The sequence below is a fragment of the Gadus chalcogrammus genome, chromosome 8 (genome assembly GCF_026213295.1).
Source record: "Gadus chalcogrammus isolate NIFS_2021 chromosome 8, NIFS_Gcha_1.0, whole genome shotgun sequence".
Taxonomy (NCBI): domain Eukaryota; kingdom Metazoa; phylum Chordata; class Actinopteri; order Gadiformes; family Gadidae; genus Gadus; species Gadus chalcogrammus.
The window spans coordinates 14557853-14581623 of record NC_079419.1 but is presented as its reverse complement, the minus strand read 5'-3'; the positions used below and the strand labels follow the sequence as shown (position 1 = coordinate 14581623).

Here is a 23771-nt window from a genome sequence, read left to right as displayed (position 1 = left end):
GGCGGGCCGAAACACAAGTTCTGTAGGGGCTCAGGGCGGGCGGAAAAAGCCTGTCACATCGGCCACGGACCTTCAGCGATGACACCGTGTGGAGAGGAGCGACGGCGTGCGGACTCACGTCTCCTAACGGGGCTAGGTCGTAGGTTTATGATGGTGATGGAAGACGTCATAGGTCAGGAGGAGACCTGGCAGTATATCATGTGTTCCATCCTTCACACTCTGCAGAGGTTAATAACAAAACGTTGAATAACATGAATGTATCAAATATGAAATAACATGGAAAGAGAATTGATTAATACAGTGATATAGTCAATTCCGTCTATAAAGGATAAACAACTTAACCCACACAATCTTTTTTTTTTACGTTTTCAATGGGATCACCGTGTGACCCGATCACTTAGGCCTACAATTGATTTAGTAAATACGGTGCGGAAGGGCCTACCGAATCTTTTATTTTTTTTGAAGAATTAAAAAAACCTTACGGTGTTGCTATTGTGATTAGGACCACATATTTTTTTGTGATAACACTAGTCCTAAATAGCTTATTCTTCTGCATATAGAGTGGTGAACACAACACCATATACAGTTTCATGGGTTTGAGATGAGGCAGACCCATACGAGCACGGCCTCTTTGTCATTCCGCCCAGGCCGACAGACCGAAGGTTTACCTGGGTCATTTAGAGCAGTTCTTACCTGTCTTCGAGAGATGCTTCATGAACTACCTCCAGAGTGCAAGCTCTTATACCTTAATTTGTTTCTCTTAATAAACCACATGTTGAACATTTACCACTCTCCGAGTCATTTTGTAAAACAAAATTGTCATCCGACAACTCATAACGAGTTCATCCAACCTGCGATCCTATGCTACATTTCTCCCTTAACCTACTTTTCTGTCTCTCGCCACTTTTCTCTCCATGGAGGGATAAAAAGCCCAAACAAAAGTTTGTATGTATTTATTTATTAATTTAATAAAAATGTATTTATATGTTCGCAATCTCCTGCAACCAAATACACATAGCAGGCGTCCTCTGCTGTTTGGGAAAATTGGTGTGTACGCTCAAAGAAGATTGACCACATACAAATATTTTAAAATAATTGTCAGCATTTTAGTACGTCAGTGACACATCAATACCTCGTATCATTGATTCCACAAACATACACACACAAAACACACGTAAATCCACACGCACAACCCGCACACGCACGCACATTTCTCCGCCCCCTCCCTCCAGGTTGCCTGTGTGACGGAGCGTCACACACACCCACACACACAGACACACACAGAGTAACAATATGGCGCTGGGTGGAGTAGCTTTACGATTTTGGCCAGTCGTTGTCTGAAAGACAGACGATCGGACAGGATGAACCTCTGCGCTCAATATTTACGGTAAATCGTCACCCATACACTTCGTTTCCATATCGCCCAGCGAGAGGGTCTTGATCAGTTACCTCATACCAATACTTGTTTTGGTTGGGATGCTAATAGCTAGCTGTGTGGCTAAAGGCTAGCTGTGTGGCTAACTGCTAGCTGTGTGGCTAGCCCGGGGACCAGCCCCCTGCTAGCTACCACCGTGTAGCAGCACTACCATTGCGCCTGTCGTTTAGCGGGGGTCTTCGTGGTTGTTTACAGTGGAACCTGCGACAGGTATCTCGCCCTGGGTGTCCTGCCAGTATGTCCCATGTTGTTATGTTGCTGTAGCCGAGGTCATGAAGGGGTCACACTGAGACTGGCTGGTTTGTGTGTTGTTGCCAACTTGCTAATGTTAGCTTGCATTATATTTTGCGTGTGTCAGGTTAGCATTAGCATGTTGTTTGGGATGGGTGGTATTGGTGGAGTAGCCTTATTCACGATATAATAAGGTTCTTAATTTTTGATTGTGACTGGACGTGGGGCTTTGGCGGGACGAGTGTGAAGCCGCTAAACGCGTCTCGTCCTGCGAGGTCTGGACTTGCGGTCTGTGTGCTGGGTCCCATGTTTACCTTTTCATACTACTGTAACATCTCAATGTCTGCGTGGTCTGGATACAGACAACACCACCTGCCATTTACCCTGATTATCTGCATTAGTTTAAGAGTCTGTGGCTACCGAAGCTCTCATGGTGACAATATTATTCGATCATCCATTCATTATAGAGCAGTTAGCTTGCTCGACTACTATTATAGTTGGATATGATGAGGAAGTATCTCATTGGATATAAATGTTGATTGTCATTTAAATTTCTCACTTTGCCTCCGAGCAGACAGGCAGAGGCCCTGAAAGCTGACATGACTGGTATGTTTACAACTACTTAATTGATGTATGCATTGTTGTTTTGCTTGTCTTTTAATTGTGTTACTTTGTATTGCCTTTAACAAATGTCTTTAACAAAGCCCTACATGTTCAATTGAGGGAGGAACAAAATACCAGTGGACTTATGTCTTTGACCTTTTCATAAAAATCCAAGAAATCATTAAGAAAAAAGAGAACTGCATTTGAAAGCGTATTCTTTTTGATGATCTGTGCCAGTGTGGGAAATGTGATTTCAAAAAAAGTACATAGAGCGAACCAATCAGTCCAGAGACTTGTGTGTCTGTGCGGGGTATTTCTTTTATTTAAATTTTCTCTAACATTATTAAGTATGTCTAACATGGTGTGTTGGTTGTGCGTAGTTTAGTTTCTTCGTCATGTTACTCAGGGCTTACAGGTGTATAAGCTTAATGCTAGTATGTTTGGAAGTTGCCGTGCCATGTCTTCAATGTACCTGACCACAAAGGACTGAACCAGACCCTGATCTGTTGTCCCTTTCTCCAGCAGACTCTAAGATGGGAGCAGCAGAGGTGTGGACGTCCAGGCAGGCCCTCCAGGATGTGTACCAGAAGATGCTGGTCACCGACCTGGAGTACGCCTTGGACAAGAAAGTGGAGCAGGACTTGTAAGGAGCTCCTCTTGAACAGATGACAACGTACTGTTAGAGCAATATTTCACTGCCGATTCGCATTTATTGGCCGTCAGTCAGACGGAGACGGAAGACACATTTAGAGGGAAACAGAACAACAGGATTAATAATCTATTTGATTTGCTATTCCAACCAAGTCGAATAAATTAAAACTCCCTAACCCCTTCATATTATTATCTGGAATATTCTGGTGTATGAAAAATAAATAACAATGTATTGAAAGAGCCAGTGAGCACACTGTTTCAGATAGAATTTGAAAACTGTGATTTAAAAAAATGTGTTTTGGGCTGAAAGTGGAAGGCGTTATGACCAATGCCAACTTTATGATACTTTTTTAGATCCGTTATGTAACTGTTATGAACGTTATAATAAGCAATGTTGTATAGGAAATCCGCCACACACCGTAGCGTTATATGTCCGGGAAGCCTAACCCTCAGTTGGACGCGGACATTAAGTACATTGATGCACAGACGGAGCTTCGCCATCCACACACGCGCACCGTTGCTTAATACTATATCTTTCTGAGCAAGCCTTACCCTCGGACGCGAGTACGAGGTAAATTGCTGCTCAGACAGAGTTTCACCATCCACGCACACCGTGGGAATATAAAATAAGTTTTTTTAGAAAAGCCCATCTTTCTCACAGACAACACAGTCAACCGCTGCCAAGAAAGAGCTCTGCATGTCCACACAAACCGCACCGCCTGTGCCTCTTGGTCGAGACGTCAGAATACCTCGGAGGAGGGAGCCTGGCTTCACGAAAAGAAGTCCACCTACGTTCACAGCAGAGTGAAATGTTCACACATGTTGAAGAATTGCAGAAAACATAGGATTAAATTGGGGACTTATTTCAGTAGCAGTTATAAAGTGGCATAGATTACTACGTTGTCGATCAAATAAGACAAATGACCACTTTTAAAACAAATAGTGTTTTGGGGTTTACTCTCTTTAAGAGAGAGTTTATATATTCAGAGGATGTATGCTGACACATTGTTACAGACATTGTGTCTGCGTATGCTGTGCACATCAAGTATTGCTATGTAAGTCACATTTGCGTGCGTGTGTGGTGGATAGGTGGAACCATGCCTTTAAAAACCAGATCACCACCCTGCAGAGCCAGGCCAAGAACCGGGCCAACCCAAACCGCAGCGAGGTGCAGGCCAACCTGGCCCTGTTCCTGGAGGCCGCCAGTGGCTTCTACACACAGGTAAGGACTACACACACACAGGCACGCACACACACATGAGTATACCCACACACATAAACAAACACACATCGTTCAGATTAATAAGCAAGACAGGGAATTGAGTGCCCTGTTTGAGCGAACAGCCTAATCAGAGTAAATTTATCCAATTGAAAAAAGTTAAAGTGTCAAGATATATTGCAACATCTCCAACTGCTCCATCTGTTAATATTGTCTGAAGACGCTTAACAGTTACCGTGGAAGCGCTGCTCATCCACCTGTTATAGTTGTGGCAACCTAAAGATCTGTGTGTGTGTGTGTGTGTGTGTGTGTGTGTGTGTGTGTGTGTGTGTGTGTGTGTGTGTGTGTGTGTGTGTGTGTGTGTGTGTGTGTGTGTGTGTGTGTGTGTGTGTGTGTCTCCGTCCGTCCGTCTTGGTCTGCCTCTCTCTGTCTCTGTCTTTCTCTTGGCCGGTTTGTCTGTCTGTCTGTCGGTCTGTTTGTCTGTCTTGGCCTCTCTCGACCCCCCCCCCCCCCCCCCACTCGACACGAATTCCTAAACAGCATCACCAATCCTAACGAGCCCTTCCCCTGATTCTCCCAGCTGCTCCAGGAGCTGTGCACGGTGTTCAACGTGGACCTACCCTGCAGGGTGCGTTCCTCCCAGCTGGGCATCATCAGCAACAAGCAGGGGGTCTGCAGTGGCATCGTCACGCCACAGAGCAGCTCCTGCTCCTACATCTGCCAGCACTGCCTGGTGCACCTGGGAGATATAGGTGACGGACACACACGGATACAATTATACATATAAACACACTATATATACATTTTATACACAGATCCATTTATACATATTGACACGCTCTAAATCCATTTTATACACAGAGAAATATATATATTGTAATGATTAATAACCCGGACATATCTGTAGGCAGTGCGATAGAGATTTTAATAATGTTATCAATTAAAATCTAGTCCTATTAGTGATCTTATACAAATAAAATATGCTGGCCTGCCTCTACCTCTCTCTTTGTTTACAAGAATGGTGCTACCGCCACTCCTTAAACCCCTCCCACTCACGGCATTCTGCTAGCTTGGCTACGCTAGTGAGCGTCGCACATTGGCACCACTGGGTGGACAGAACACTGTTATTGAGTTTTTTTAATTCTGAAAGTCTCCTGCCTGCTTACTGGGAGGGGCTAAGCAAGAGGCTCAAATGAGGGCGGGCACAGGGGGGGGTGGTTATGTAGCCAACTTTGTTTTTTGCAGCCAAAAGGCCCCTATTAGCACCAGGTGTGAGTGTGATTTTCCTCTACAAGCCGTTTGAATTTCTGACTGTTCCTGTGCCTTAGTGACATCACAAGTGGGAGGGGTCCACATAGATGTATGATGGATAAATAAGAAACATGTGCTACATTCCACTAGGTAAGCTGGTAGACAGATCTATATAATGTGTATGTGCCTGCAGCTCGTTACCGTAACCAGACCAGCCAGGCGGAGTCCTACTACCGCCACGCTGCCCAGCTGGTGCCCTCCAACGGTAAGTTACCCACCATGTGCTCATGCTCCTCAGTCTGTATCACCCGCATGTCCAGGTCCACGCACTACAACGGTCTGTAACAGTGCCACGCACTACAACGGTCTGTAACCGCGCCAGGCTGTACAACGGTCTGTAACCGTGCCAGGCTGTACAACGGTCTGTAAGAGTGCCAGGCTGTACAATGGTCTGTAAGAGTGCCAGGCTGTACAACGGTCTGTAAGAGTGCCAGGCTGTACAACGGTCTGTAAGAGTGCCAGGCTGTACAATGGTCTGTAAGAGTGCCAGGCTGTACAACGGTCTGTAACAGTGCCAGGCTGTACAACGGTCTGTAACCGTGCCAGGCTGTACAACGGTCTGTAAGAGTGCCAGGCTGTACAACGGTCTGTAAGAGTGCCAGGCTGTACAATGGTCTGTAAGAGTGCCAGGCTGTACAACGGTCTGTAACAGTGCCAGGCTGTACAACGGTCTGTAACAGTGCCAGGCTGTACAACGGCCTGTAGTCGGTCGCTAGTACCAAGGTGATCCAGGCCGGACCTAATAGCGATGTTGGTTCTTCTGGACCCCACCACCTGTGAAATCTCCCTCAGGCTCATCAAACTTTCTCACGTCCCAGTACCACATCAGGCCGCTATCGACCTGGTGATTCACTTTAGTAACGTGTCCCCCCCCCCCCCTTCTGTGTCGGTCCACAGGTCAGCCGTATAACCAGCTGGCCATCCTGGCCTCCTCCAAGGGAGACCACCTCACCACCATCTTCTACTACTGCCGCAGCATCGCCGTCAAATTCCCCTTCCCTGCTGCCTCCACCAACCTGCAGAAGGCCCTGTCCAAGGCCCTGGAGAGGTACTGCTCACACTCCTTCACCTGGTGTGCTCTGACTGCTCACACTCCTTCACCTGGTGTGCTCTGACTGCTCACACACCTTCACCCGGTGCTGCTCTGACTGCTCACACACCTTCACCTGGCGCTGCTCTGACTGCTCACACACCTTCACCTGGCGCTGCTCTGACTGCTCACACACCTTCACCTGGCGCTGCTCTGACTGCTCACACACCTTCACCTGCCGCTGATCTGACTGCTCAAACACCTTCACCTGCCGCTGATCTGACTGCTCACACACCTTCACAGGGTGGGATTCTTATGAGTCCTATGCTAACAATGGAGCTCAATGCGGAATTCTGCGTTCAGCTCCCTCCCGCCCGGTCGGCGTTGAAGGCTAGACCTTCAAACTCGAAACCTCGCCTAAGGTTTGGCGCAACGGCGAATTCCTTATCCTCTTTTCCGTCAGCTGACGAACTCCCAAAGCACCATGTCGTTCTAGAGCTGCCTTTAGCGACTCCTTAGCATCCCACCTGGTGGTAAAACAGGATCACCTCTAATGCACGCAAAACCGGTTCGTTCACTATTCACTAGTTAGTCCTATATAGCTTACACCTTTGTCAAAAGTGTCACGTGTCGAATTCAGAGGCATGCCTATGAGGAGCAGGTAGTGTGGACAGGATCATGTATCTGAATGCACCGTCTAATCCCTACCTATCATGTGTCTGTATTCACTCAGGAGGTGCAAGGGTGTTCTGCTCAATGAAACCTACCCGTAGTGATTGGCTAGAGGGGGGGTCAAACACAGGTCACTCTTGACAAGGAGTCCAACACCATGTCACTTTCCTGCCCCCATGTTTAGTTTTTCTTATCCATGGGGAGAGGTGTATGTAAACCGCTTCAGTGTGTTGTGTTGCGATGGGGGTCCACCTACCTAGCCCCTGCGCTGTCCTGCCTCTAGTGGTGAGTTGTGGTTGCTTGATGACTTGTATTCCCCCCCCCCCCCTTCCGCTAGCCGTGATGAGGTGAAGAACAAGTGGAACGTGGCAGACTTCATCAAGGCCTTCATCAAGTTCCACGGCCACGTGTACCTGAACAAGAGCCCGGACAAGCTGAGCCCTCTGAGGGAGAAGCTGGAGGAGCAGTTCCAGGTAGGAACGAAAGCTCCTCGTTCTTCCCTAAAGCATCTCTTCCTACCTCATTCCTCCTTAACACCTCTATTCCTACCTCACTGCTTCCTAACACCTCTCTTCCTACCTCATTCCTTCCTGCCTGCTTTCAACCTGTCTACTTGCTAACTGCCACCTGCATACCAACATACCTCCTTCCCATGTGTATCCTTGATTCCTTCCTACCTGCATATTTCCTACCTGGTCTTTTAAACGGTTGCCAGAATCACATGAACCCTTTGATCCGCAGGTCACGTTTGTTGTTAACTTTTTACATTCAGACCTTGAGCTCAGGAAGCAGCAATGTTCTTTATCAGTCCCTGATGGGAAATTAGGGATGAGATAAGAAGAAGATAAGAACATTCAGACACAGTTTAGATTATCTGTCACAGCAGTAAAAGCACAGGGCAAAGAAAGGAAACATAGGCTTGGTGACCGCTGATGTGGTCCTACTGAGGTTTCCCTGGTTGTGATGTGGTTCTGGTTCCCCTGGTTTTGATGTGGTTTCCCTGGTTGTGATGTGCTTCTTGTTCCCCTGGTTGTGATGTGGTTATCCTTGCTCAGATTTGGTTCTGGGTCCAAAGGTTCTGCTGTGGGTCTCTAGTTCTTATGTTCTCCTGTTTCTGTTGATGTTCTCCTGGTTATAATGTGGTTCTCCTAGTTATAATGTGGTTCTACTAGTTATAATGTGGTTCCCCTAGTTATAATGTGGTTCTCCTAGTTATAATGTGGTTCTCCTAGTTGTAATGTGGTTCTCCTAGTTATAATGTGGTTCTCCTAGTTATAATGTGGTTCTCCTGGTTATAATGTGGTTCTCCTAGTTATAATGTGGTTCTCCTGGTTATAATGTGGTTCTCCTAGTTATAATGTGGTTCTCCTAGTTATAATGTGGTTCTCCTGGTTATAATGTGGTTCTCCTAGTTATAATGTGGTTCTCCTGGTTTTAATGTGGTTCTCCTAGTTATAATGTGGTTCTCCTGGTTATAATGTGGTTCTCCTAGTCATAATGTGGTTCTACTAGTTATAATGTGGTTCTCCTGGTTCTGACGTGATTCTCCTAGTTATAATGTGGTTCTCCTAGTTATAATGTGGTTCTCCTAGTTATAATGTTGTTGTGGGTCTTCTGGTTCTGATGTGGTTCTCGTGGTTATAATGCGGTTCTGATTTGGTTCTCCTTTGTATATTGTGGTTCTCCTTTGTATCATATGGTTCTGGTTATAAAGTGGATCTCTTGGTTCTGATGTTCTCCTTTGTATATTGTGGTTCTCCTTTGTATCATATGGTTCTGGTTATAAAGTGGATCTCCTGGCTCTGATGTGGTCTCCTGGTTATAATGTGGATATCCTGGTTGTCCCCCCCTACAGAGGCTGGTTCTGCAGAAAGCCTTCAGCTCCCAGCAGCTGGTCCACCTGACGGTCATCAACCTGTTTGACCTGAACCACCTGAGGGACCTGAGTCTGGAGGGCACCGAGCAGACCTACAGCCCGGACCAGCTCACCAGCTGGGCCCAGCTCCTGGGCCTGTTTGGTACGTACCACACCACTTAGGGCAGGGGTCGGCCACTTGGGTAGAGGTGTTGCTGCACTGTCTGCACAGAGACGACGCAGCGATATCATTATGAGCAGTTCTAACTGGAGAGAAAGGGAAATCCGTGAGCTGCTGATCATGTGAGAGAAGGTGATGCAGTCGTATTAAACAAAGATGTTGAAAGATGGTGCGATCTACGAGAGAGAAGCAGAGGAACTGTCCTTACGAGGCTTTTGTCGGGATAAAAAAAACAAGTGGTCAGCAAAATAAAGAATATGTGAGCGTTTTTGAACTTCAGACGTGAACTCATTTTTGCATGCGGGTGTCTTCATTCATGAAAAAATAAAAACATTCGGGAATATTATTCTTTAGAGGTCTTGACTCCGTGCGCAGCCCCGCCTTCTCCAGTGAACCAAGAAAGCCCGCGCCGTGACGAACGCCGGGATTTTACCCCCTCGGTTTTACACAGGAAACATGAGATAAGACGGTGAAATCGTCGGGCGTGCCAAGGCTTGGCTGTGTAGAAAGGCCTTATGCTGGAGAGAGCGCAGTAGTGGTGACCTAAAAAAGCAGCCAACCATTCTTAAAATACTTCACATAACACAACACAACACACACACACCACGGTGGGTACTGACCACACACACACACACACACACACACACACACACACACACACACACACACACACACACACACACACACACACACACACACACACACACACACACACACACACACACACACACACACACACACACACACACACACACACACGCGCGCACACCACGGCGGGTGCTGATTGTCTACACGCACGCACATATACACACATCATGGCGGGTGCTGACTGACTCACACACACAAACCTCCGTTCCTAGCCTACTCATCGTTAGAAGAGCTGTGGGCGAAGTAGCCTCATCAGAGACTCTACTTGCGTTAAACAGCAAAGTCTCAGAGCTTGGCGTCTTAAATCTTTTGTGGACTTTTGTCAACAGCTCCTGCCTTTCTCTGCGTGCAGTATCACACAAAAATACTTAATGTTGGGTCGCCATGGTTGTTGTATAAAGGCCTATAGAGGGGGTTCCGTTTCATTGAATATTGCATAGTTTTCATTAACTCCCGCTCAGCCCCTCGCAGCTTACGCGTGACCGTGACGAGTGTGTCTCTAATCGAAAGAAAACAACAACAAAAAAACAACCATTTCCGAATAATCTGGCGGGCCAGATATGTTGTCTTGCGGCCCAGTTATGGCCCGCGGGCCGCCAGTTGCTGACCCCATGATGTCATTACTGACCGCGCTCATGACTTCATTACTGACCGCGCTCATGACGTCATTACTGACCGCGCCCGTGACGTCATTAAGGCCAGAACCCCTGATGTCACTGTGTGTCTCCCCTCCGCCCACAGTGTCCTTCCTGGGAGTGATGTGCTGCCGGGTGCTGCTGAACCACCACCAGCACCAGGGGGAGCTGCTGGGCGAGTGTCCGCTGCCAGCCGTCAAGGTGTCCCTGGACTGGCTCCGCCTGCGGCCCAGCGTCTTCCAGGAGGGAGCCCTGCACCAGAGGCAGCAGTAAGAGACCTCCTCGCGGTCGAACCACATGTGCCCTGCCCTCCGTGGGGCTTATACAGCGCCTCAGAGGCCTCGAGGCGATCACCTAATAACCGTGTTATTAAGTTATCTCAGTGACTGAAGGCGTTTTGCGTTGAACCGCAGGGATTTTCATTTGCACCTTTTGCTGAGGTTCATGCAACAGGTGCTGCTGCTGTCAATCATACTTTATATTTGGACAGGGAGGGCTTGACAAGGGAACGTACGCAATAAGACATGGGTTTGAAATGACCGGGTTAGGGACCGAATGGGGCGACGGATACATTCAAGGGTTCCACCAAAAAAACACATCTAATTAGGGGACAGCGAAACCAAAAGAGGTGTGTGAGTTTTATATTAGCGGTGTTTTGGTTCTTATGCTGCTGTGTGTTTGGTCCCCAGCGTTTGGCCCTGGCTGGTCTCCATCCTCAACAGCTTCCAGCCATGTGAGGAAATCTTTGCGCCATCTGCTGGTGGTGAGGAGCATATTCAGTTCTTATAACGAAGCCATGATGACAATAACATGGGCTACTGGCTGAAGACGATCAATGTTCTTGTATATTGTATTGTAGTTCTTTATTACGCTATGTGTAAGACTTGTGAATTATCATCCCAAGTTCTAAATTATTATTTTTTTTGTTTGTGTCTCCCAGTCACTCCCCTGCCAGAGGAGTTTGAGCTGCAGGGATTCCTGGCCCTCAGGCCTGCCTTGAGGTACGTACGCCGCACACTCTTAGACACTTACACACTTACACACGTACTTACTTATTTCATGGTGGGCTAGCCAGAGGGAAAGTGACCCCCGTCTGTGTGTTTCAGGACCCTGGACTTCAGTAAGGGCCACCAGGGCATGCTGCTGGATGGGGACACCCCCGCCCTCCAACCCCGCCACCACAGACTCATCAGCCTGGGGAGATGGATCGCTGACACCCTTCCCTGGTAACTGTCTCCCTCTCTTACTGCCTGCTTCCCTTCCTCTTATTAGGTCTCTGTGTGTCTCTTTCTCTCTTTTACTCGCCTCTTATTCTGTCAGTCTCTCTGTCTCTCATCTCCTGACCACTCTCTGTTCACCAGCCCTCTTCAACTCCTTCTCTCTCTCTGCCTGTCCGTCTGTGTCTCTCTCTATCTGTGTCTCTCATTCATCGACAGCTTTATTGGCAAATTATTAAAGCTGCACACATTGCGCTGTGGTGCTAAGCTAGTGATGATGCGATGCATTGTGGTACTGAGTGACCGTGATCGTACGATGTGTAACCACGCCGCCGTGTCCCGCGGTGCAGCCTGATGCGCTACCAGGCGAGCGACGAGGGCCAGCTCCTCTTCCTCAGCGACCTCCCGGGTCTGCCGGTCCCGGAGCCCCAGGAGCGGGAGGTGCCCGTCCTGCAGGAGTCGTCCAACGGCGAGGCGCACGACGCGGCCGCCAACAGGACCCTCAAGTCGGTGCTGTCGGCGGGCCGAGGCCCCGCCCCCGGCCCGGACGCCGGCGAGCGGCCCGTGGTCACCTTCAAGGAGAACATCAAGCCCCGCGAGCCGAGCCGCGACGCGCCACCCGCCCGCGCCGGACACGCCGAGCGCCCGCGGGACCCCCCCCTCAAGGCCGTGGGCACGGCTGGGCGGGCGGAGCGGGCGGAGCCCAAGAGGGAGGGCAAGAGGAAGTGTGAGGCCAAGAGGACGCTGCAGGACAAGGCGTGCGACGCCGGGAAACAGGTACCGTCACGCCGCGCTCGCGTGGGGCCAGAGGGGACGGGTCGGGCACATATTGGCATGGCGGGATTAAAATGATACTGTGTTTTAAAGGTAAAGCTTTTCTTAACGTTAACACTTTTGGCAGCCATGTTGGTATGATTTTAAACTGGGGGTTGAGGAGCATTGCCCGGCTTTCTAATTAGAAACTCCCAAGTGGTTTTGATGATTGCGTGTGTGTGTGTGTGTGTGTGTTGGTGTGTGTGTGTGTGTGTGTGTGTGTGTGTTTCCAGGTGAAGGGTCAGCCTGACCAGAGGAAGACCCCTGTGAGTCAGCCCCAGACCACCTGCTCCTCCCAGTTCATCCCCATCCACCACCCTGGAGCCTTCCCCCCTCTTCCCAGCCGACCAGGTACACACACCTGGACACGCCCACCGGATACACACCGGGACACACACACCGGATACACACACGCTTCTTCCAACAAGTTGATTTGGTTGTCATAAGATTAGACTGTCCACCTGACGCCGGATTCTCCCCTCTGCCAGGTTTCCCGCCGCAGGCCTACGTCATCCCCCCCCCTGTGCCGTTCGCGGGCCTCCAGGTGAACCCGGGCTTCAGCTTCTCTGCGGGGGTCCCGGGTGCCTTCCTCCAGAACTCCGGCCCCCAGCCCAACTCCGCCTCCTCACAGGGCCCGGGAGGGAAGCCATCCCACATCCCGTACAGCCAGCAGCGGCCGTCGGCCCCCGGGCCAGCACCCGGGCCGGGGGGCCCGGGCCAGCAGCCCGCACCCCAGCAGCTGCAGGTGCAGACCCTGCCGCTCCAGCAGCAGCAGCAGTCCCCCACCAAGCCGGTCCAGATGGGGAAGAGCCCCCCACACATTCCGGGCATGCAGCAGGTCTGGCTCGTCCCCTTTGTCTTACTGTTGACGAATTCACACACGCATACCTACCTGGTCTCACACGCACACACATATGCACACACCTATACACACAGACACACACTGTAACACCCCTTCAAACTCTTAATCAGAACGGAAACTTTGTTTAGGGATTATTATTTTTAACATTTTATGTTACTACATGGTCTCTCCGGCCATGTTGTGTGATGTCGTCATCCTCATCATCACATCCTCGTCATCATCACAACAGTCTCCCTCAGTCTTACAGCGTGGGGGCCGGGGCTTCCAAATGGACTGATTCTGGTTGGTTGTGCCCCCCAGCAGTACATGCAGGTCCAGGAGCAGCCGGCCCCCATGTGGGGCCAGGGCCAGGCGGGGGTGCCGAAGATGCAGATGCAGCCCGCCAAGCAGTCCCAACAGCAGCCCTACTTCCTGTCGCCTCAGGCCCCTCCCAGCCCGCTGGACAACAGCAACAAGGGGATGAAGTTCCCCGACGTGGTCCAGATGCAGGACTACTACTGGGAGCAGGCCGCCTACCGCATGGGGGGCGGGGAGCGAGGCCTGGGGAAGAGACCCCCCCCTGGAGGCTTCTGCCCCGAGGCCGACGCCCCGTCCGCCGCTGGGCCCCGCGGAGCTCCGTTTGAGGTGAGGCACGTCCTCTGTGTTGAACCACGCGTCGGCTTGGTCACTCTGCGGCCATCTTGGGGCTAAACGCTAGCCGGGTGGGGGTCGGTGAATACGGACGGGGTTACCGTGCCGACCACACCCGTGATGAGTTGGAAGACTCATGATTGGATGTTGACGAGCTGTCGTCAGCAGGCGTGATTCCCAAAATAGGCGTTTGGTGCTTTGCTGCAGAGCTACACAGCATTAGGCGCAGTTTGTATTGGGTCTCGGCTGGAAACCATGGAAACCAAAGATGGCCCTCTAAAATCAAGTGTGAATGCGATCTGACATCAGAGGTGCAGGGGACAGGAGACACCAGGTGTGGGCGGGCTCCTGGTAGCGTAACCCGAGGTCGCAGGTTCAATTCCCACTTGTGCCTTGGTTTCGTGTTTCATGGCTGCAGACCTCCGACCTCTTTCCAGCTGTCTCACTGCCTTGCCGTCTGTCCCCCTCTCCCTCTTGCATCCTCCCCCTTTCTCCTTCCTTCCTTCTTCCTTTCCCTCCCTTGATCCCCCCCCCGTGTGTGTGTGTCTATGTGTGTGTGTGTGTGTCTTTGTGTGTGTGTGCCTGTCTTCATGTGTGTGTGTGTGTGTGTGTGTGTGTGTGTTCTCCTTCTCCCAGCAGGAAAACAGGGGCTCGGTCCTCCTGCCAGAGCTGGTCAAATCTCTGGCCGACTTGGAGGAGACGGGGGAGGGCCTGCTGTGTACTAAAGCCCCTGGTTTCTACCAGGCCCTGGCTGGGCCTCTTAGCACTGCTACCAGACACAGCCTGTTTGTATGTAGCCTCGCCTCTCGAACCCAGGCCCCAGAACCCAAACAGAGAACCACGACTCTAGGGAACCAATCCAACAAGTGGATGTAGTCTTGCAATGTCACAGATATGTCTGTGAGACATTTTAAGACCGGATACACTTTCATTCATTCATCATCCAGACAACTTTTGCATGAGTTGTCCTCCAAATACCATAGCGAGCTGTATCCTATCACTGAAATAATAGTTTTTTGATATATTTAAAACGTTTTAATCAATGACAAGAGGTGCTGGGACACAAGCTCTTATTGCCTGCTTTTCAACAGCCCATCCGCTACAGTTTCTCCGAACCGCATGGTTTCCTCTTTCACAAATGGCCCAAAAAGACAAACTGGGTTTGATCTGCGCAGTGTGGCTAACCCTTAGCAACCACGTTAGCAGCAGGTCTGTAGTAACTGTAGTCCACAGTGTTATTTGGAAGGTGGTAAACCTCTCTGTGTTCCCAGCTCCATGCAGTCATCCCTCCATCTGTCTTTGTCCAGGCTTTGAGTGAATGGCTGGCTTGATGGTTAGCTAGCTGGCTGGCTGGTTGGCTAGCTATCTTGATGATCGGCTAGCTTGTTATCTAGCTGGTTTGCTGGATAGCTAGCTGGCTTGGGTGAGTGTCTGCAAGCGGGGCTCCTCCTAGTGGACACTGCTCACAGCCCAACAGTTGTGGTCTGGTCAGCAAGTCAACACGTTCACCTCGTACTCATCATTTCATTGGCATGATGTCGATTGAAATGAGTGTTGGATGAAACCACACACGGACATGATGATGGTTATACGTGTGTGTGTGTGTGTGTGTGTGTGTGTGTGTGTGTGTGTGTGTGTGTGTGTGTGTGTGTGTGTGTGTGTGTGTGTGTGTGTGTGTGTGTGTGTGTGTGGAGCATGGGATGCCACCCTTTTTTCTAATAACATCCGTCTCGTCCAATCAACAGCTGCCAAGTCAGACCAGGATGGACGGCGTCTCGGACATGATCAGCCAGTCCTCTTCCCTGCTGCCCATGAGCGGCTTCCCCATCCAGGTGTGTTACAATGAGACGCGGACAATTCACTGTGCCTTGACACCCCAAGGGGGGCGGGGGGCGTGGCTGTGTGTGGGGACCAAAGAAGCTAATGTTTGTGTGTTTAGGAGAACTTCCAGAACAACAGCATCTTCAGCCAGGCATATGGCCACCAACTGGCACCCCACCCCAAGCCCGATGCTCCCATGATGCACCAGGAGCCCTCGCTCTACTCCCTGTTCGAGGGCACGCCCTGGTCCCCCTCGCTGCCCGCCAGCTCAGGTACCCGCAACGACCCGACACAGTCCAAGTGGGTCCGTGTCTCTATGACGACCGCTGTCATGTAGTCCGGCCTTCTGAAGCTCCTCGAATCACACTGGTTTTGACCCGCAATGCCACTTTGTTTGTTTCAGACCTCACATGTTAATCCATGTTTAGATTTAGGATAAGAGTGGAATTGCTTTTGGGTGATTCATGTGAGCCAACAGCCGTCTCATGTTGTTGGTTGTTTTGTACGACAGACCAGTCCACCCCGGCCAGCCAGTCCCCCCACTCCTCCAACCCCAGCAGCCTGCCCTCCTCCCCCCCCACCCACAGCCACGCCGCCACCCCCTTCTCCAACTTCGGGCCCATCGGCACTCCGGACAGCCGGGACCGCCGACTGCTTGACCGCTGGAAGACCGATAAGACCGGTAAAGCGAGTTCCACTTGGCAGCTTCTTGTATCTCAGTGGTAGAACTCTGGAAAGTCTAGGGCTAGGCTTATTTGTGCTAGGCTACTAGGCTACCTGTTGCTAGGATACAAGGTTACTTATTACAAGGCAACGTGTTACTAGGCTACTTGTTGCTAGGCTACTAGCTTCTAGACTACTTGTTGTTATGCTACTAGTTGCTAGGCAACCAGGGTACTTTTTTTAGGCTACTTGTGGCTAGGCCACTGGGCGCGACGGGACAGTTTTTTTGACGGTTGCCCCTCGTCCTCCAGGGGGTGTTGGGGGCCTAGGCTTGGACTACCTGCCCTCGGGGCCGGTGGCTCCAGACCCCAGCTGGCACCAGCCCGGCCCGGCAAACAGCTCCTGGGCCGGCCAGGACACGCCCATGGAGGACTCCTCCACCGTGCTGCTGGACAGCCTCAAGGTACCACCTCTCTCGCACGCACATGCACACACAAATGCATTGGGGCTGCTTGATTATGGAAATAATCACAATTACTTTGATTAATATTGAAATCAGGATGATTCAAACGATTATTTTTGAGTTTGAAAACATGATGTATTTATTCATTAATTCTCTCCCAAATAACACTTTGTAACTGAGAACTTGGACAAAAATGGACGAAAATGAAAATGTTCAAATCTAAAAGGATGTGCAAAAATATATCAAGCTGTTCTGCACTTTCTATAAAACATTTAATGATAAACAAAATATATATAAATTGAATACTCGATTATATTAGTTTTGTGATCGTTTCATGAAATCGCGGTTAAAATTCGATTAATCACCCAGCCCCAATATGCATATGCACTAGCACGCCCATGCACACGCACACTGCTATGCCGGTGCCAAACGGCAGCATATATCAAACCAAACCATGTGTGTAAAGTGAGGTTATAATGAGGGCGGCCCCCCCTCTGTCCCAGTCCATCTGGTCCAGCTCCATGAGGCAGCCGGGCCCGTCCGCCCTGGAGCAGCTCCTCCTGCAGCAGAAGCAGAAGCAGCAGCGGGCCCACGGCAACATGAACCCCCCCCACTGAGCAGCAGCGCCCCCTGCTGAGGGGGGAATACCTGGAGGAACACCCACATTACTGTGGGGAGCGGTGGAGGGGAGTTGACCCCGCCACCCACCCACCCACCCAAGAGCCCCAACGACGGGAGCCACGGTTGCTATGATCTGTTGCCGAGGCGCGCCTCACCACATGGGAGGACAGGGGGGAGGGCAAGCGAGCAAGCTCTCTCTCTCTCTCCACGCCGCCGCCGAAAAACCCAAGGTCCGGGTTCAACTGTAAGCCCCAGACTCAGAACAGACCCCTCCTACACACACACACACACACACACACACACACACACACACACACACACACACACACACACACACACACACACACACACACACACACACACACACACACACACACGTGTAGGACGAACCCCCCTCCTTTCGGACCTCTTCTCTTCCTCGTGCGAAAGTCTTCCCAGGAACGACGTCACGACTCAACGATGATCTCTGATTGGCTGTTTGCTCCCGGCGGATATCTCTTTTTAAAGACGCTCTGTGGAGGGAGGGAGGGAGGGAGGGAGGGAGGGAGGAGATGGTTGAGATAAAGGGGGGAGGAAGAGGGAGACAGAGGGGAAGAGCAGTCGTGTGGTGTTATTTTCCTGGGGGAAGAGCCCTGGAGGTATACTTGGGCGGTCTCTCATGTCTTCACTACTTTTACTTGTTATGGAGAGAGGCAGGAAGGAACTATCTTTGGCTGGTTTCTGTCTTCGTCGATTAAGACTTTTTTTTTTTTTTTTTTATCTATCTAAGCGTGTGCCAATGGTGGCTGCACACGGCCGGAGGTGTTTTTTCCGCCGGTCGAGAGAGAGGGAGGTGCGGTCCGCGGTGCACTTCCACCTTCTCACCACAAGGTCGCTCTGTCGAGCTTGGAGACACAAACATTGTAGGAGGAGTAAAGAACGTTTAAAAAAAGAAAAAAGTTAAACTTAAGTATTCTGATAAATACACAATACTGTATTTAGTGATGTGTCTCTTCTCTGTCGCCCCGTTTAGCGTCATTAACTCTGGGGTACGTGTCTGGTAGTTTCTGCTTTTAAAGGGAGCTCCTCTGCTTAAAGCTGAAGTTTGAACTTCTCAGCCCCAATGTCTTTGTGTTTAAAAAAGATACATTAATAATCACAGCATTGTAAGCGCTGCTGCAGCTGTTTGCTTTGCGAGCGTTGGTTCTGTTTAGTTTGTTGCTATCCTGCCTGTTGCCTGTTTTCTGCCTGCTTCCTCTCTGGAGTCCCCTGCCGTTTGGAGTGGGGTCGGGAAGATCCCGCTGGACCGAGGCGGACTCTGAGAATGTAATCCCTCTTTTCTTCTCTCTAAACGGAACCCGGTGACGCACTCTGAACGGCCGGCGCTCTTTACAGCGTTTAGTCTTTTTTCTGTTCGTTTTTTATAACCGCAGTAGTTGGGTCCGCAGAGGAAGTCGGTGAAAGTTATCATGATGTGCCCCCGTAGCTCTTAATGAATGGACCCCCGGACCCGGGTCACCCCAGAGCCAGTGTGTCTGCTGGCGATGACCAACCGCGACAGAAATGAGTTGGACGCCAGCCTAGTGAGTCTGAGGTAGCGGCTGGATGTGGCGGTTCTGGCTCCACCAGTGGAACCCTAGGTGTTCCACGATGTACGGAACCACGAAGCGGTTTGCGACGGCGAAGGACCCGCTTTTTTATTTACTTGCGGATCTTTTTATTAAAACTGACTTTAGAAAACGACGCGTCTATTTTCCGTTGTGATTGTGCTTCTCTTGTTGCATTTACAAATGTTATTCAAAAACAAAACGTTTGAGTTCGGTTGGGACTGTGAGACCGGATGCTGGTGGTAGAAACCCGATCACACTAGAAGACATTAGCTTGGAGAAAAAAAAAAGAGGAAACTATAAAAACCAGCACACAACTCTACCAGGTGGTTCTGAACCCGGACTGTTTTTTGGAAGTGGGTTCTGGATAAGTGTAAACGCAGCAAACCCGAAATAGCCGCTGCTGGCGTTGCCATGGTAACGATGCAGAGTGGCGGGAAGGTCCGGGTGGTTGCTTATCATAGTTCGGTGTAGCCTATCTCCACTTTCACAGCTGTTGGGATCTGACCTTAATAAACGTTGATCATGTTCTCCCTTTCAAAGTGTATGGAATTATTTAATTGATTGCTGTTTAACATTAACAACATTGTTTCATGTTGTTCGTTCCTTGTAGCATTATTTTTTTGTTTATATATATTTCGTGCAGGTACACGTATACTGGCTGATTCGTGTTGGTGTATGATGCTGCTTTTGACGAAATTACTGTAGCCTATATTAGGCTAACTAACTAAATTACTGTAGCCTATAAAGGCCTAACTAACTATATTAGGCTATGCTATGGCAACCATACAGAACAAATCGTTAGGGACAGCTGTGTTTAAAAATATTATTCATGAGAAATATGGACGACTTTAGACACTGAATAGTTGTCAAACACCAAAAGTAACAAGTAACCAGTTTATAGAATTGTTTTACATTTTTAGGACAAATATGCCTTTTGCAGGTAGAGTGATTGATATGAATCCCAGTGCTTGCTAAAATATTACTCCAGTAAAAGTGGAAGTAGGCCTACTCCCTTTAAACGTCGACTTGAGTAAAAGTAAGTAATTGGCTTCGAATGTATGCTACTTAAGTATCAAAGGTAATTTGGTGTTATCTAGTTCCAATGTCTTGCTATGTCCTTTATACACTCAATCAAATAATTTAAGGTTAAAGAAAACTCACTAACACTCTAAATACAAGTGTGTGTGTGTGTGTGTGTGTGTGTGTGTGCGTGTGTGTGTGTGCGCGCGCGTGTGCAGGGACACAGCCACAGAAAATGTATGTTTGGTACATGAGCTAAAATAAAACAACCATCATATATATTCATGCAGAAAAAGATCTTACATTTATGCAGAACTTCAATTTGAAGTAATCTGGACTACTTGAGAAAGACGTGAATCAGGGCAAAAAAAAACCCTTTCCTTGATAGCGGTCAAGTTCGGTGTGCATGAAAGTACTGACGGAGTGGACCAGGGCCGGCGCTGGCCGTTTCGGAGCCCTAGGCGACTCGAAATCAACTTGCGCCCTGGACAGGTCTTGCGAGCGGGGGGGGGGGGGGGGGGGGGGGGGGGTGCTACGCTGACGGTTTCAGGCCGCCCTGACAATTGCTCCCGCGCCCCCTCGCTTCTCCGTTCGCGTCGTATATTTTAATTGATATATTTTTTAATTAAGGGCGCCACCAGAGGGCGCCCCCAACGCATTTGTCGCCCTAGGCGGTCGCCTAGCTCGCCTATGCCGATCGCCGGCCCTGGAGTGGACTCATTGCGAACAACTGCAGCTGCTCCAAGTTAAAGGAGACATATTATGGTGTTTTCCAAACAAGTAAACACAGTATTTGAGTTCCAGAACATATGTTTTTGAAGCCGAAATCTTGCCTACCGCTATTCCCCTCTGTTTCAGTCCCTTCAGAATACAATCATAGTTTCCAGCTGCTGCACCGGAGAACAACACCCTGGCGCAACAGAGGCGGGAAGGAAGTTACCTCCGGTAATATTTTTATAGACAAAAAAACGTATTTATCAGTTGAATTAACATAACAAAGAAATAAATAAATATTTCGACACGTTAGTAACCATTCTTATATCTTAAAAAAGGTTTTTTAAAGGCACCCAGTGCAACTTTCGAGGCTTAAAAATAAACATTCAATTTCTAGTCTTTTTTACACGTAGTAAGTTTCAATAACTCCATACCATTACATACCGACATTCAAGCAGCAAAGATGAGACGTCATTGTGTGGTGAGAACTGATAGAAAATCGATAACAACAACAATGCCGCCATTTTCTTTATTTTTTGTAGCCTACAATAAATAAAGCAGGCTTCCAGTCAATGGAAAAATGGCTTCTCCCCACCGGCGATTGTTGTTGTTTACGATTTTCTATCAGTTCTCACCACACAGCGACGTCTCATCTTTGCTCCTTGAATGTCGATATGTAATGGTATGGAGTTATTGAAACTTACTACGTCTAAAAAAGACTAGAAATTGAATGTTTATTTTTCATTGAATGTTTACATAAAGTTGCACTGGGTGCCTTTAACGTTCTTTAGACGAATACCTCAGGATTTTTTTTTTTGCTTTATTAAACTAGACCAAAACATTAACATAATAAAACAATATTATGAGTCTGACGTGTCAGTAACCATTTTTATAGCTTAATTTTTTTAACGTTATTTAGACTAATAAACGAATTTAGTTTGTAGACAATTATTTAATGGAATTGAGCGTATTATACACTTTACTCATTAAGTAGGCCTAATTGAATTAAGAATTAAGCAATAATTAAGTAATTGTTTTAATATGTTTCATAGAATCAAATTACATTTTTTGTTAAGGATATCATCATCTTTTGACATTGAAGAATAACCACACCAAAGTTTCCTCACAATTTATTTAAAGATCCCATGACATGCTATTTTATGTATTCTTTAATATAGGTATTAATGGGCAACTAACACAGTATTCAAAGACGTTCCCGAAATTCAGCCGTGGTGCAGAGTTACAGCCACTCCGAGCCAGTCGCACATTGATGTAATGTATTTTATTTTTTATTAGATGGCATTTGCACAATTCATTGCGGTAATAGGCGACACCTTAAAGCAAAAGACAGCTGCGGACGCCACATACACTTCACGATTCACGGCGAGACAGACGTGCTATACGTCATTGCTATACGTCAGTTTGACGTTTAATCCATTTTTCTTCATGAGAATAATTTCGGATTTAAATTTGGTGAATGGCAACTCCTCTTTGGCAATGTTGTATGCAACATTAAATTTGATCATTTTCCGATTCCTTAGAGAACCTTATTGTTACTGCCTGTCGCTGAAATGCAGCTGGGATTTTCTCTACACACTTGTCATGTCATGTTGGGTTATTTAGAAATGCTTTTTTAATGTATCGATACGAAACGTTGTTGACCCGCTTACAAATGCAATATCATCCCACTGCAGACGCAAATGGGCGTTCTCGTGTGGTGGGGGTTACCGTTTACGCAGACTGGAACGCCCCCTTCTTACTCTTCGTCGCCTTTCTCGCTGAACTGTATTAAAATGTCAAAGTGTACTACTCCGAAACCATCTAAACAGTGTTGTAAATGAACTTCCAAAGCTTTTCAAATCTTATTTGGAAAATAACTTCACATGGTGTGTCTTTTTACAAGGTATTCGTTACCAGCATTCGTAGCGTTGATCAGCAGTGAAATAGTCCGCTATAAGACGTTGACGTCGCTTAGCAACCAAAAACGCTGGGGTTGACAAGTGACCGGACTACTACCCATGCAAGTGAGCGGAGCGTTCCACGGCATTGAGAAGACCCGTGTAATAAAGGCCTATAAAATGTCTGTTTATGGCATAGATTTCTCCTCAAATTAGGCCAATAAAGCAATGATAACAAAAACAAAAAGAACACAAACGCTCGATCAAAGGCCCGACCCGACAATCAAAACCCTCATTGTTTAACATGAATTGGCTAAACAAATGACCACTGTAGCATATTTAAACACAATTCAAATTGTGCCGAGAATTATTTCCATTGGTCATTCTCAGTGGCGGCTGGCGATCAAACATGTTGGTGGGGCACAGTCATAGACAGGGGGTCTGAGGTTCTAGATAGAACCTCAGACCCCCTGATTTGATTTCCTGTATTCTGGTGCATTTTGGGGATGGCCACTACCTATTTACCTGCTTTTCATTCAGATTCATAGCCTACATCCTGACTTGCAGGGCCTGGACAAGCTTACACTGCATATACAGACCTACTTCATGGCCATTCCACCAGCCATTGCTATTTGACCCATTGTTGTTATTCTGATATTGAGACAAATCATGATCACTGTCCTATAGCGTCCATTTTTTGTGAGTCTCAATGTCTACTTCAAATGCAGTTAGAAATATGGGACAGTAGCTTCATTTTGTTTATATGCTACAGGCCGAAAGACTAAATTAATAAGTAACTTACTTGCTCCTTTTAAGTATAACATTGCTTGGGGAGTCCAATTCCTCCACTGAAAAGGTTGGAAAGTGCTTACAACTCTCTGCTAGTTAGCGATCTATGACAATGTTGTTTTTTATTGGTCGTCATGAAAAAAACAAAAGGGGTAACACTGTTGATATTTATCAAACAAAACATAGGGGGTAATACTGTT

General features: G+C 48.4%; 1 protein-coding gene across 7 annotated transcripts; it reads left to right on the top strand.

Annotated features, from left to right (window-relative positions):
* Positions 1 to 1275: 1275 nt before the first annotated feature.
* On the top strand, positions 1276 to 18072 carry smg7 (SMG7 nonsense mediated mRNA decay factor). 7 transcript variants are annotated; one of them, XM_056596954.1, is made up of 23 exons: positions 1276 to 1387; positions 2241 to 2272; positions 2795 to 2912; positions 4010 to 4142; positions 4720 to 4891; positions 5584 to 5655; positions 6348 to 6498; positions 7490 to 7625; positions 9008 to 9170; positions 10578 to 10740; positions 11161 to 11234; positions 11412 to 11472; positions 11578 to 11697; positions 12039 to 12465; positions 12735 to 12852; positions 12990 to 13339; positions 13667 to 13987; positions 14633 to 14782; positions 15739 to 15825; positions 15933 to 16086; positions 16326 to 16496; positions 16789 to 16940; positions 17444 to 18072. In XM_056596954.1, exons 1-23 carry the CDS (start codon positions 1362 to 1364, stop codon positions 17555 to 17557), a joined length of 3465 nt encoding a protein of 1154 aa, XP_056452929.1. In that variant the 5' UTR covers positions 1276 to 1361; the 3' UTR covers positions 17558 to 18072. The 7 variants fall into 7 exon arrangements, with proteins under 7 accessions (XP_056452929.1, XP_056452924.1, XP_056452927.1 ...); XM_056596949.1 differs by having other exon boundaries at positions 13664 to 13987; positions 14630 to 14782; XM_056596952.1 differs by having other exon boundaries at positions 2792 to 2912.
* Positions 18073 to 23771: the final 5699 nt, after the last annotated feature.

Excerpts from the sequence above, each read along its gene's own strand:
- smg7 (XM_056596948.1), top strand. The coding sequence starts at position 1,362 with ATGAACCTCTGCGCTCAATATTTACG. Across the intron at positions 5,656-6,347 it reads CCAGCTGGTGCCCTCCAACG|GTCAGCCGTATAACCAGCTG; the intron begins GTAAGTTACCCA and ends GTCGGTCCACAG. Across the intron at positions 13,988-14,629 it reads CCCGCGGAGCTCCGTTTGAG|CAGGAAAACAGGGGCTCGGT; the intron begins GTGAGGCACGTC and ends TCCTTCTCCCAG.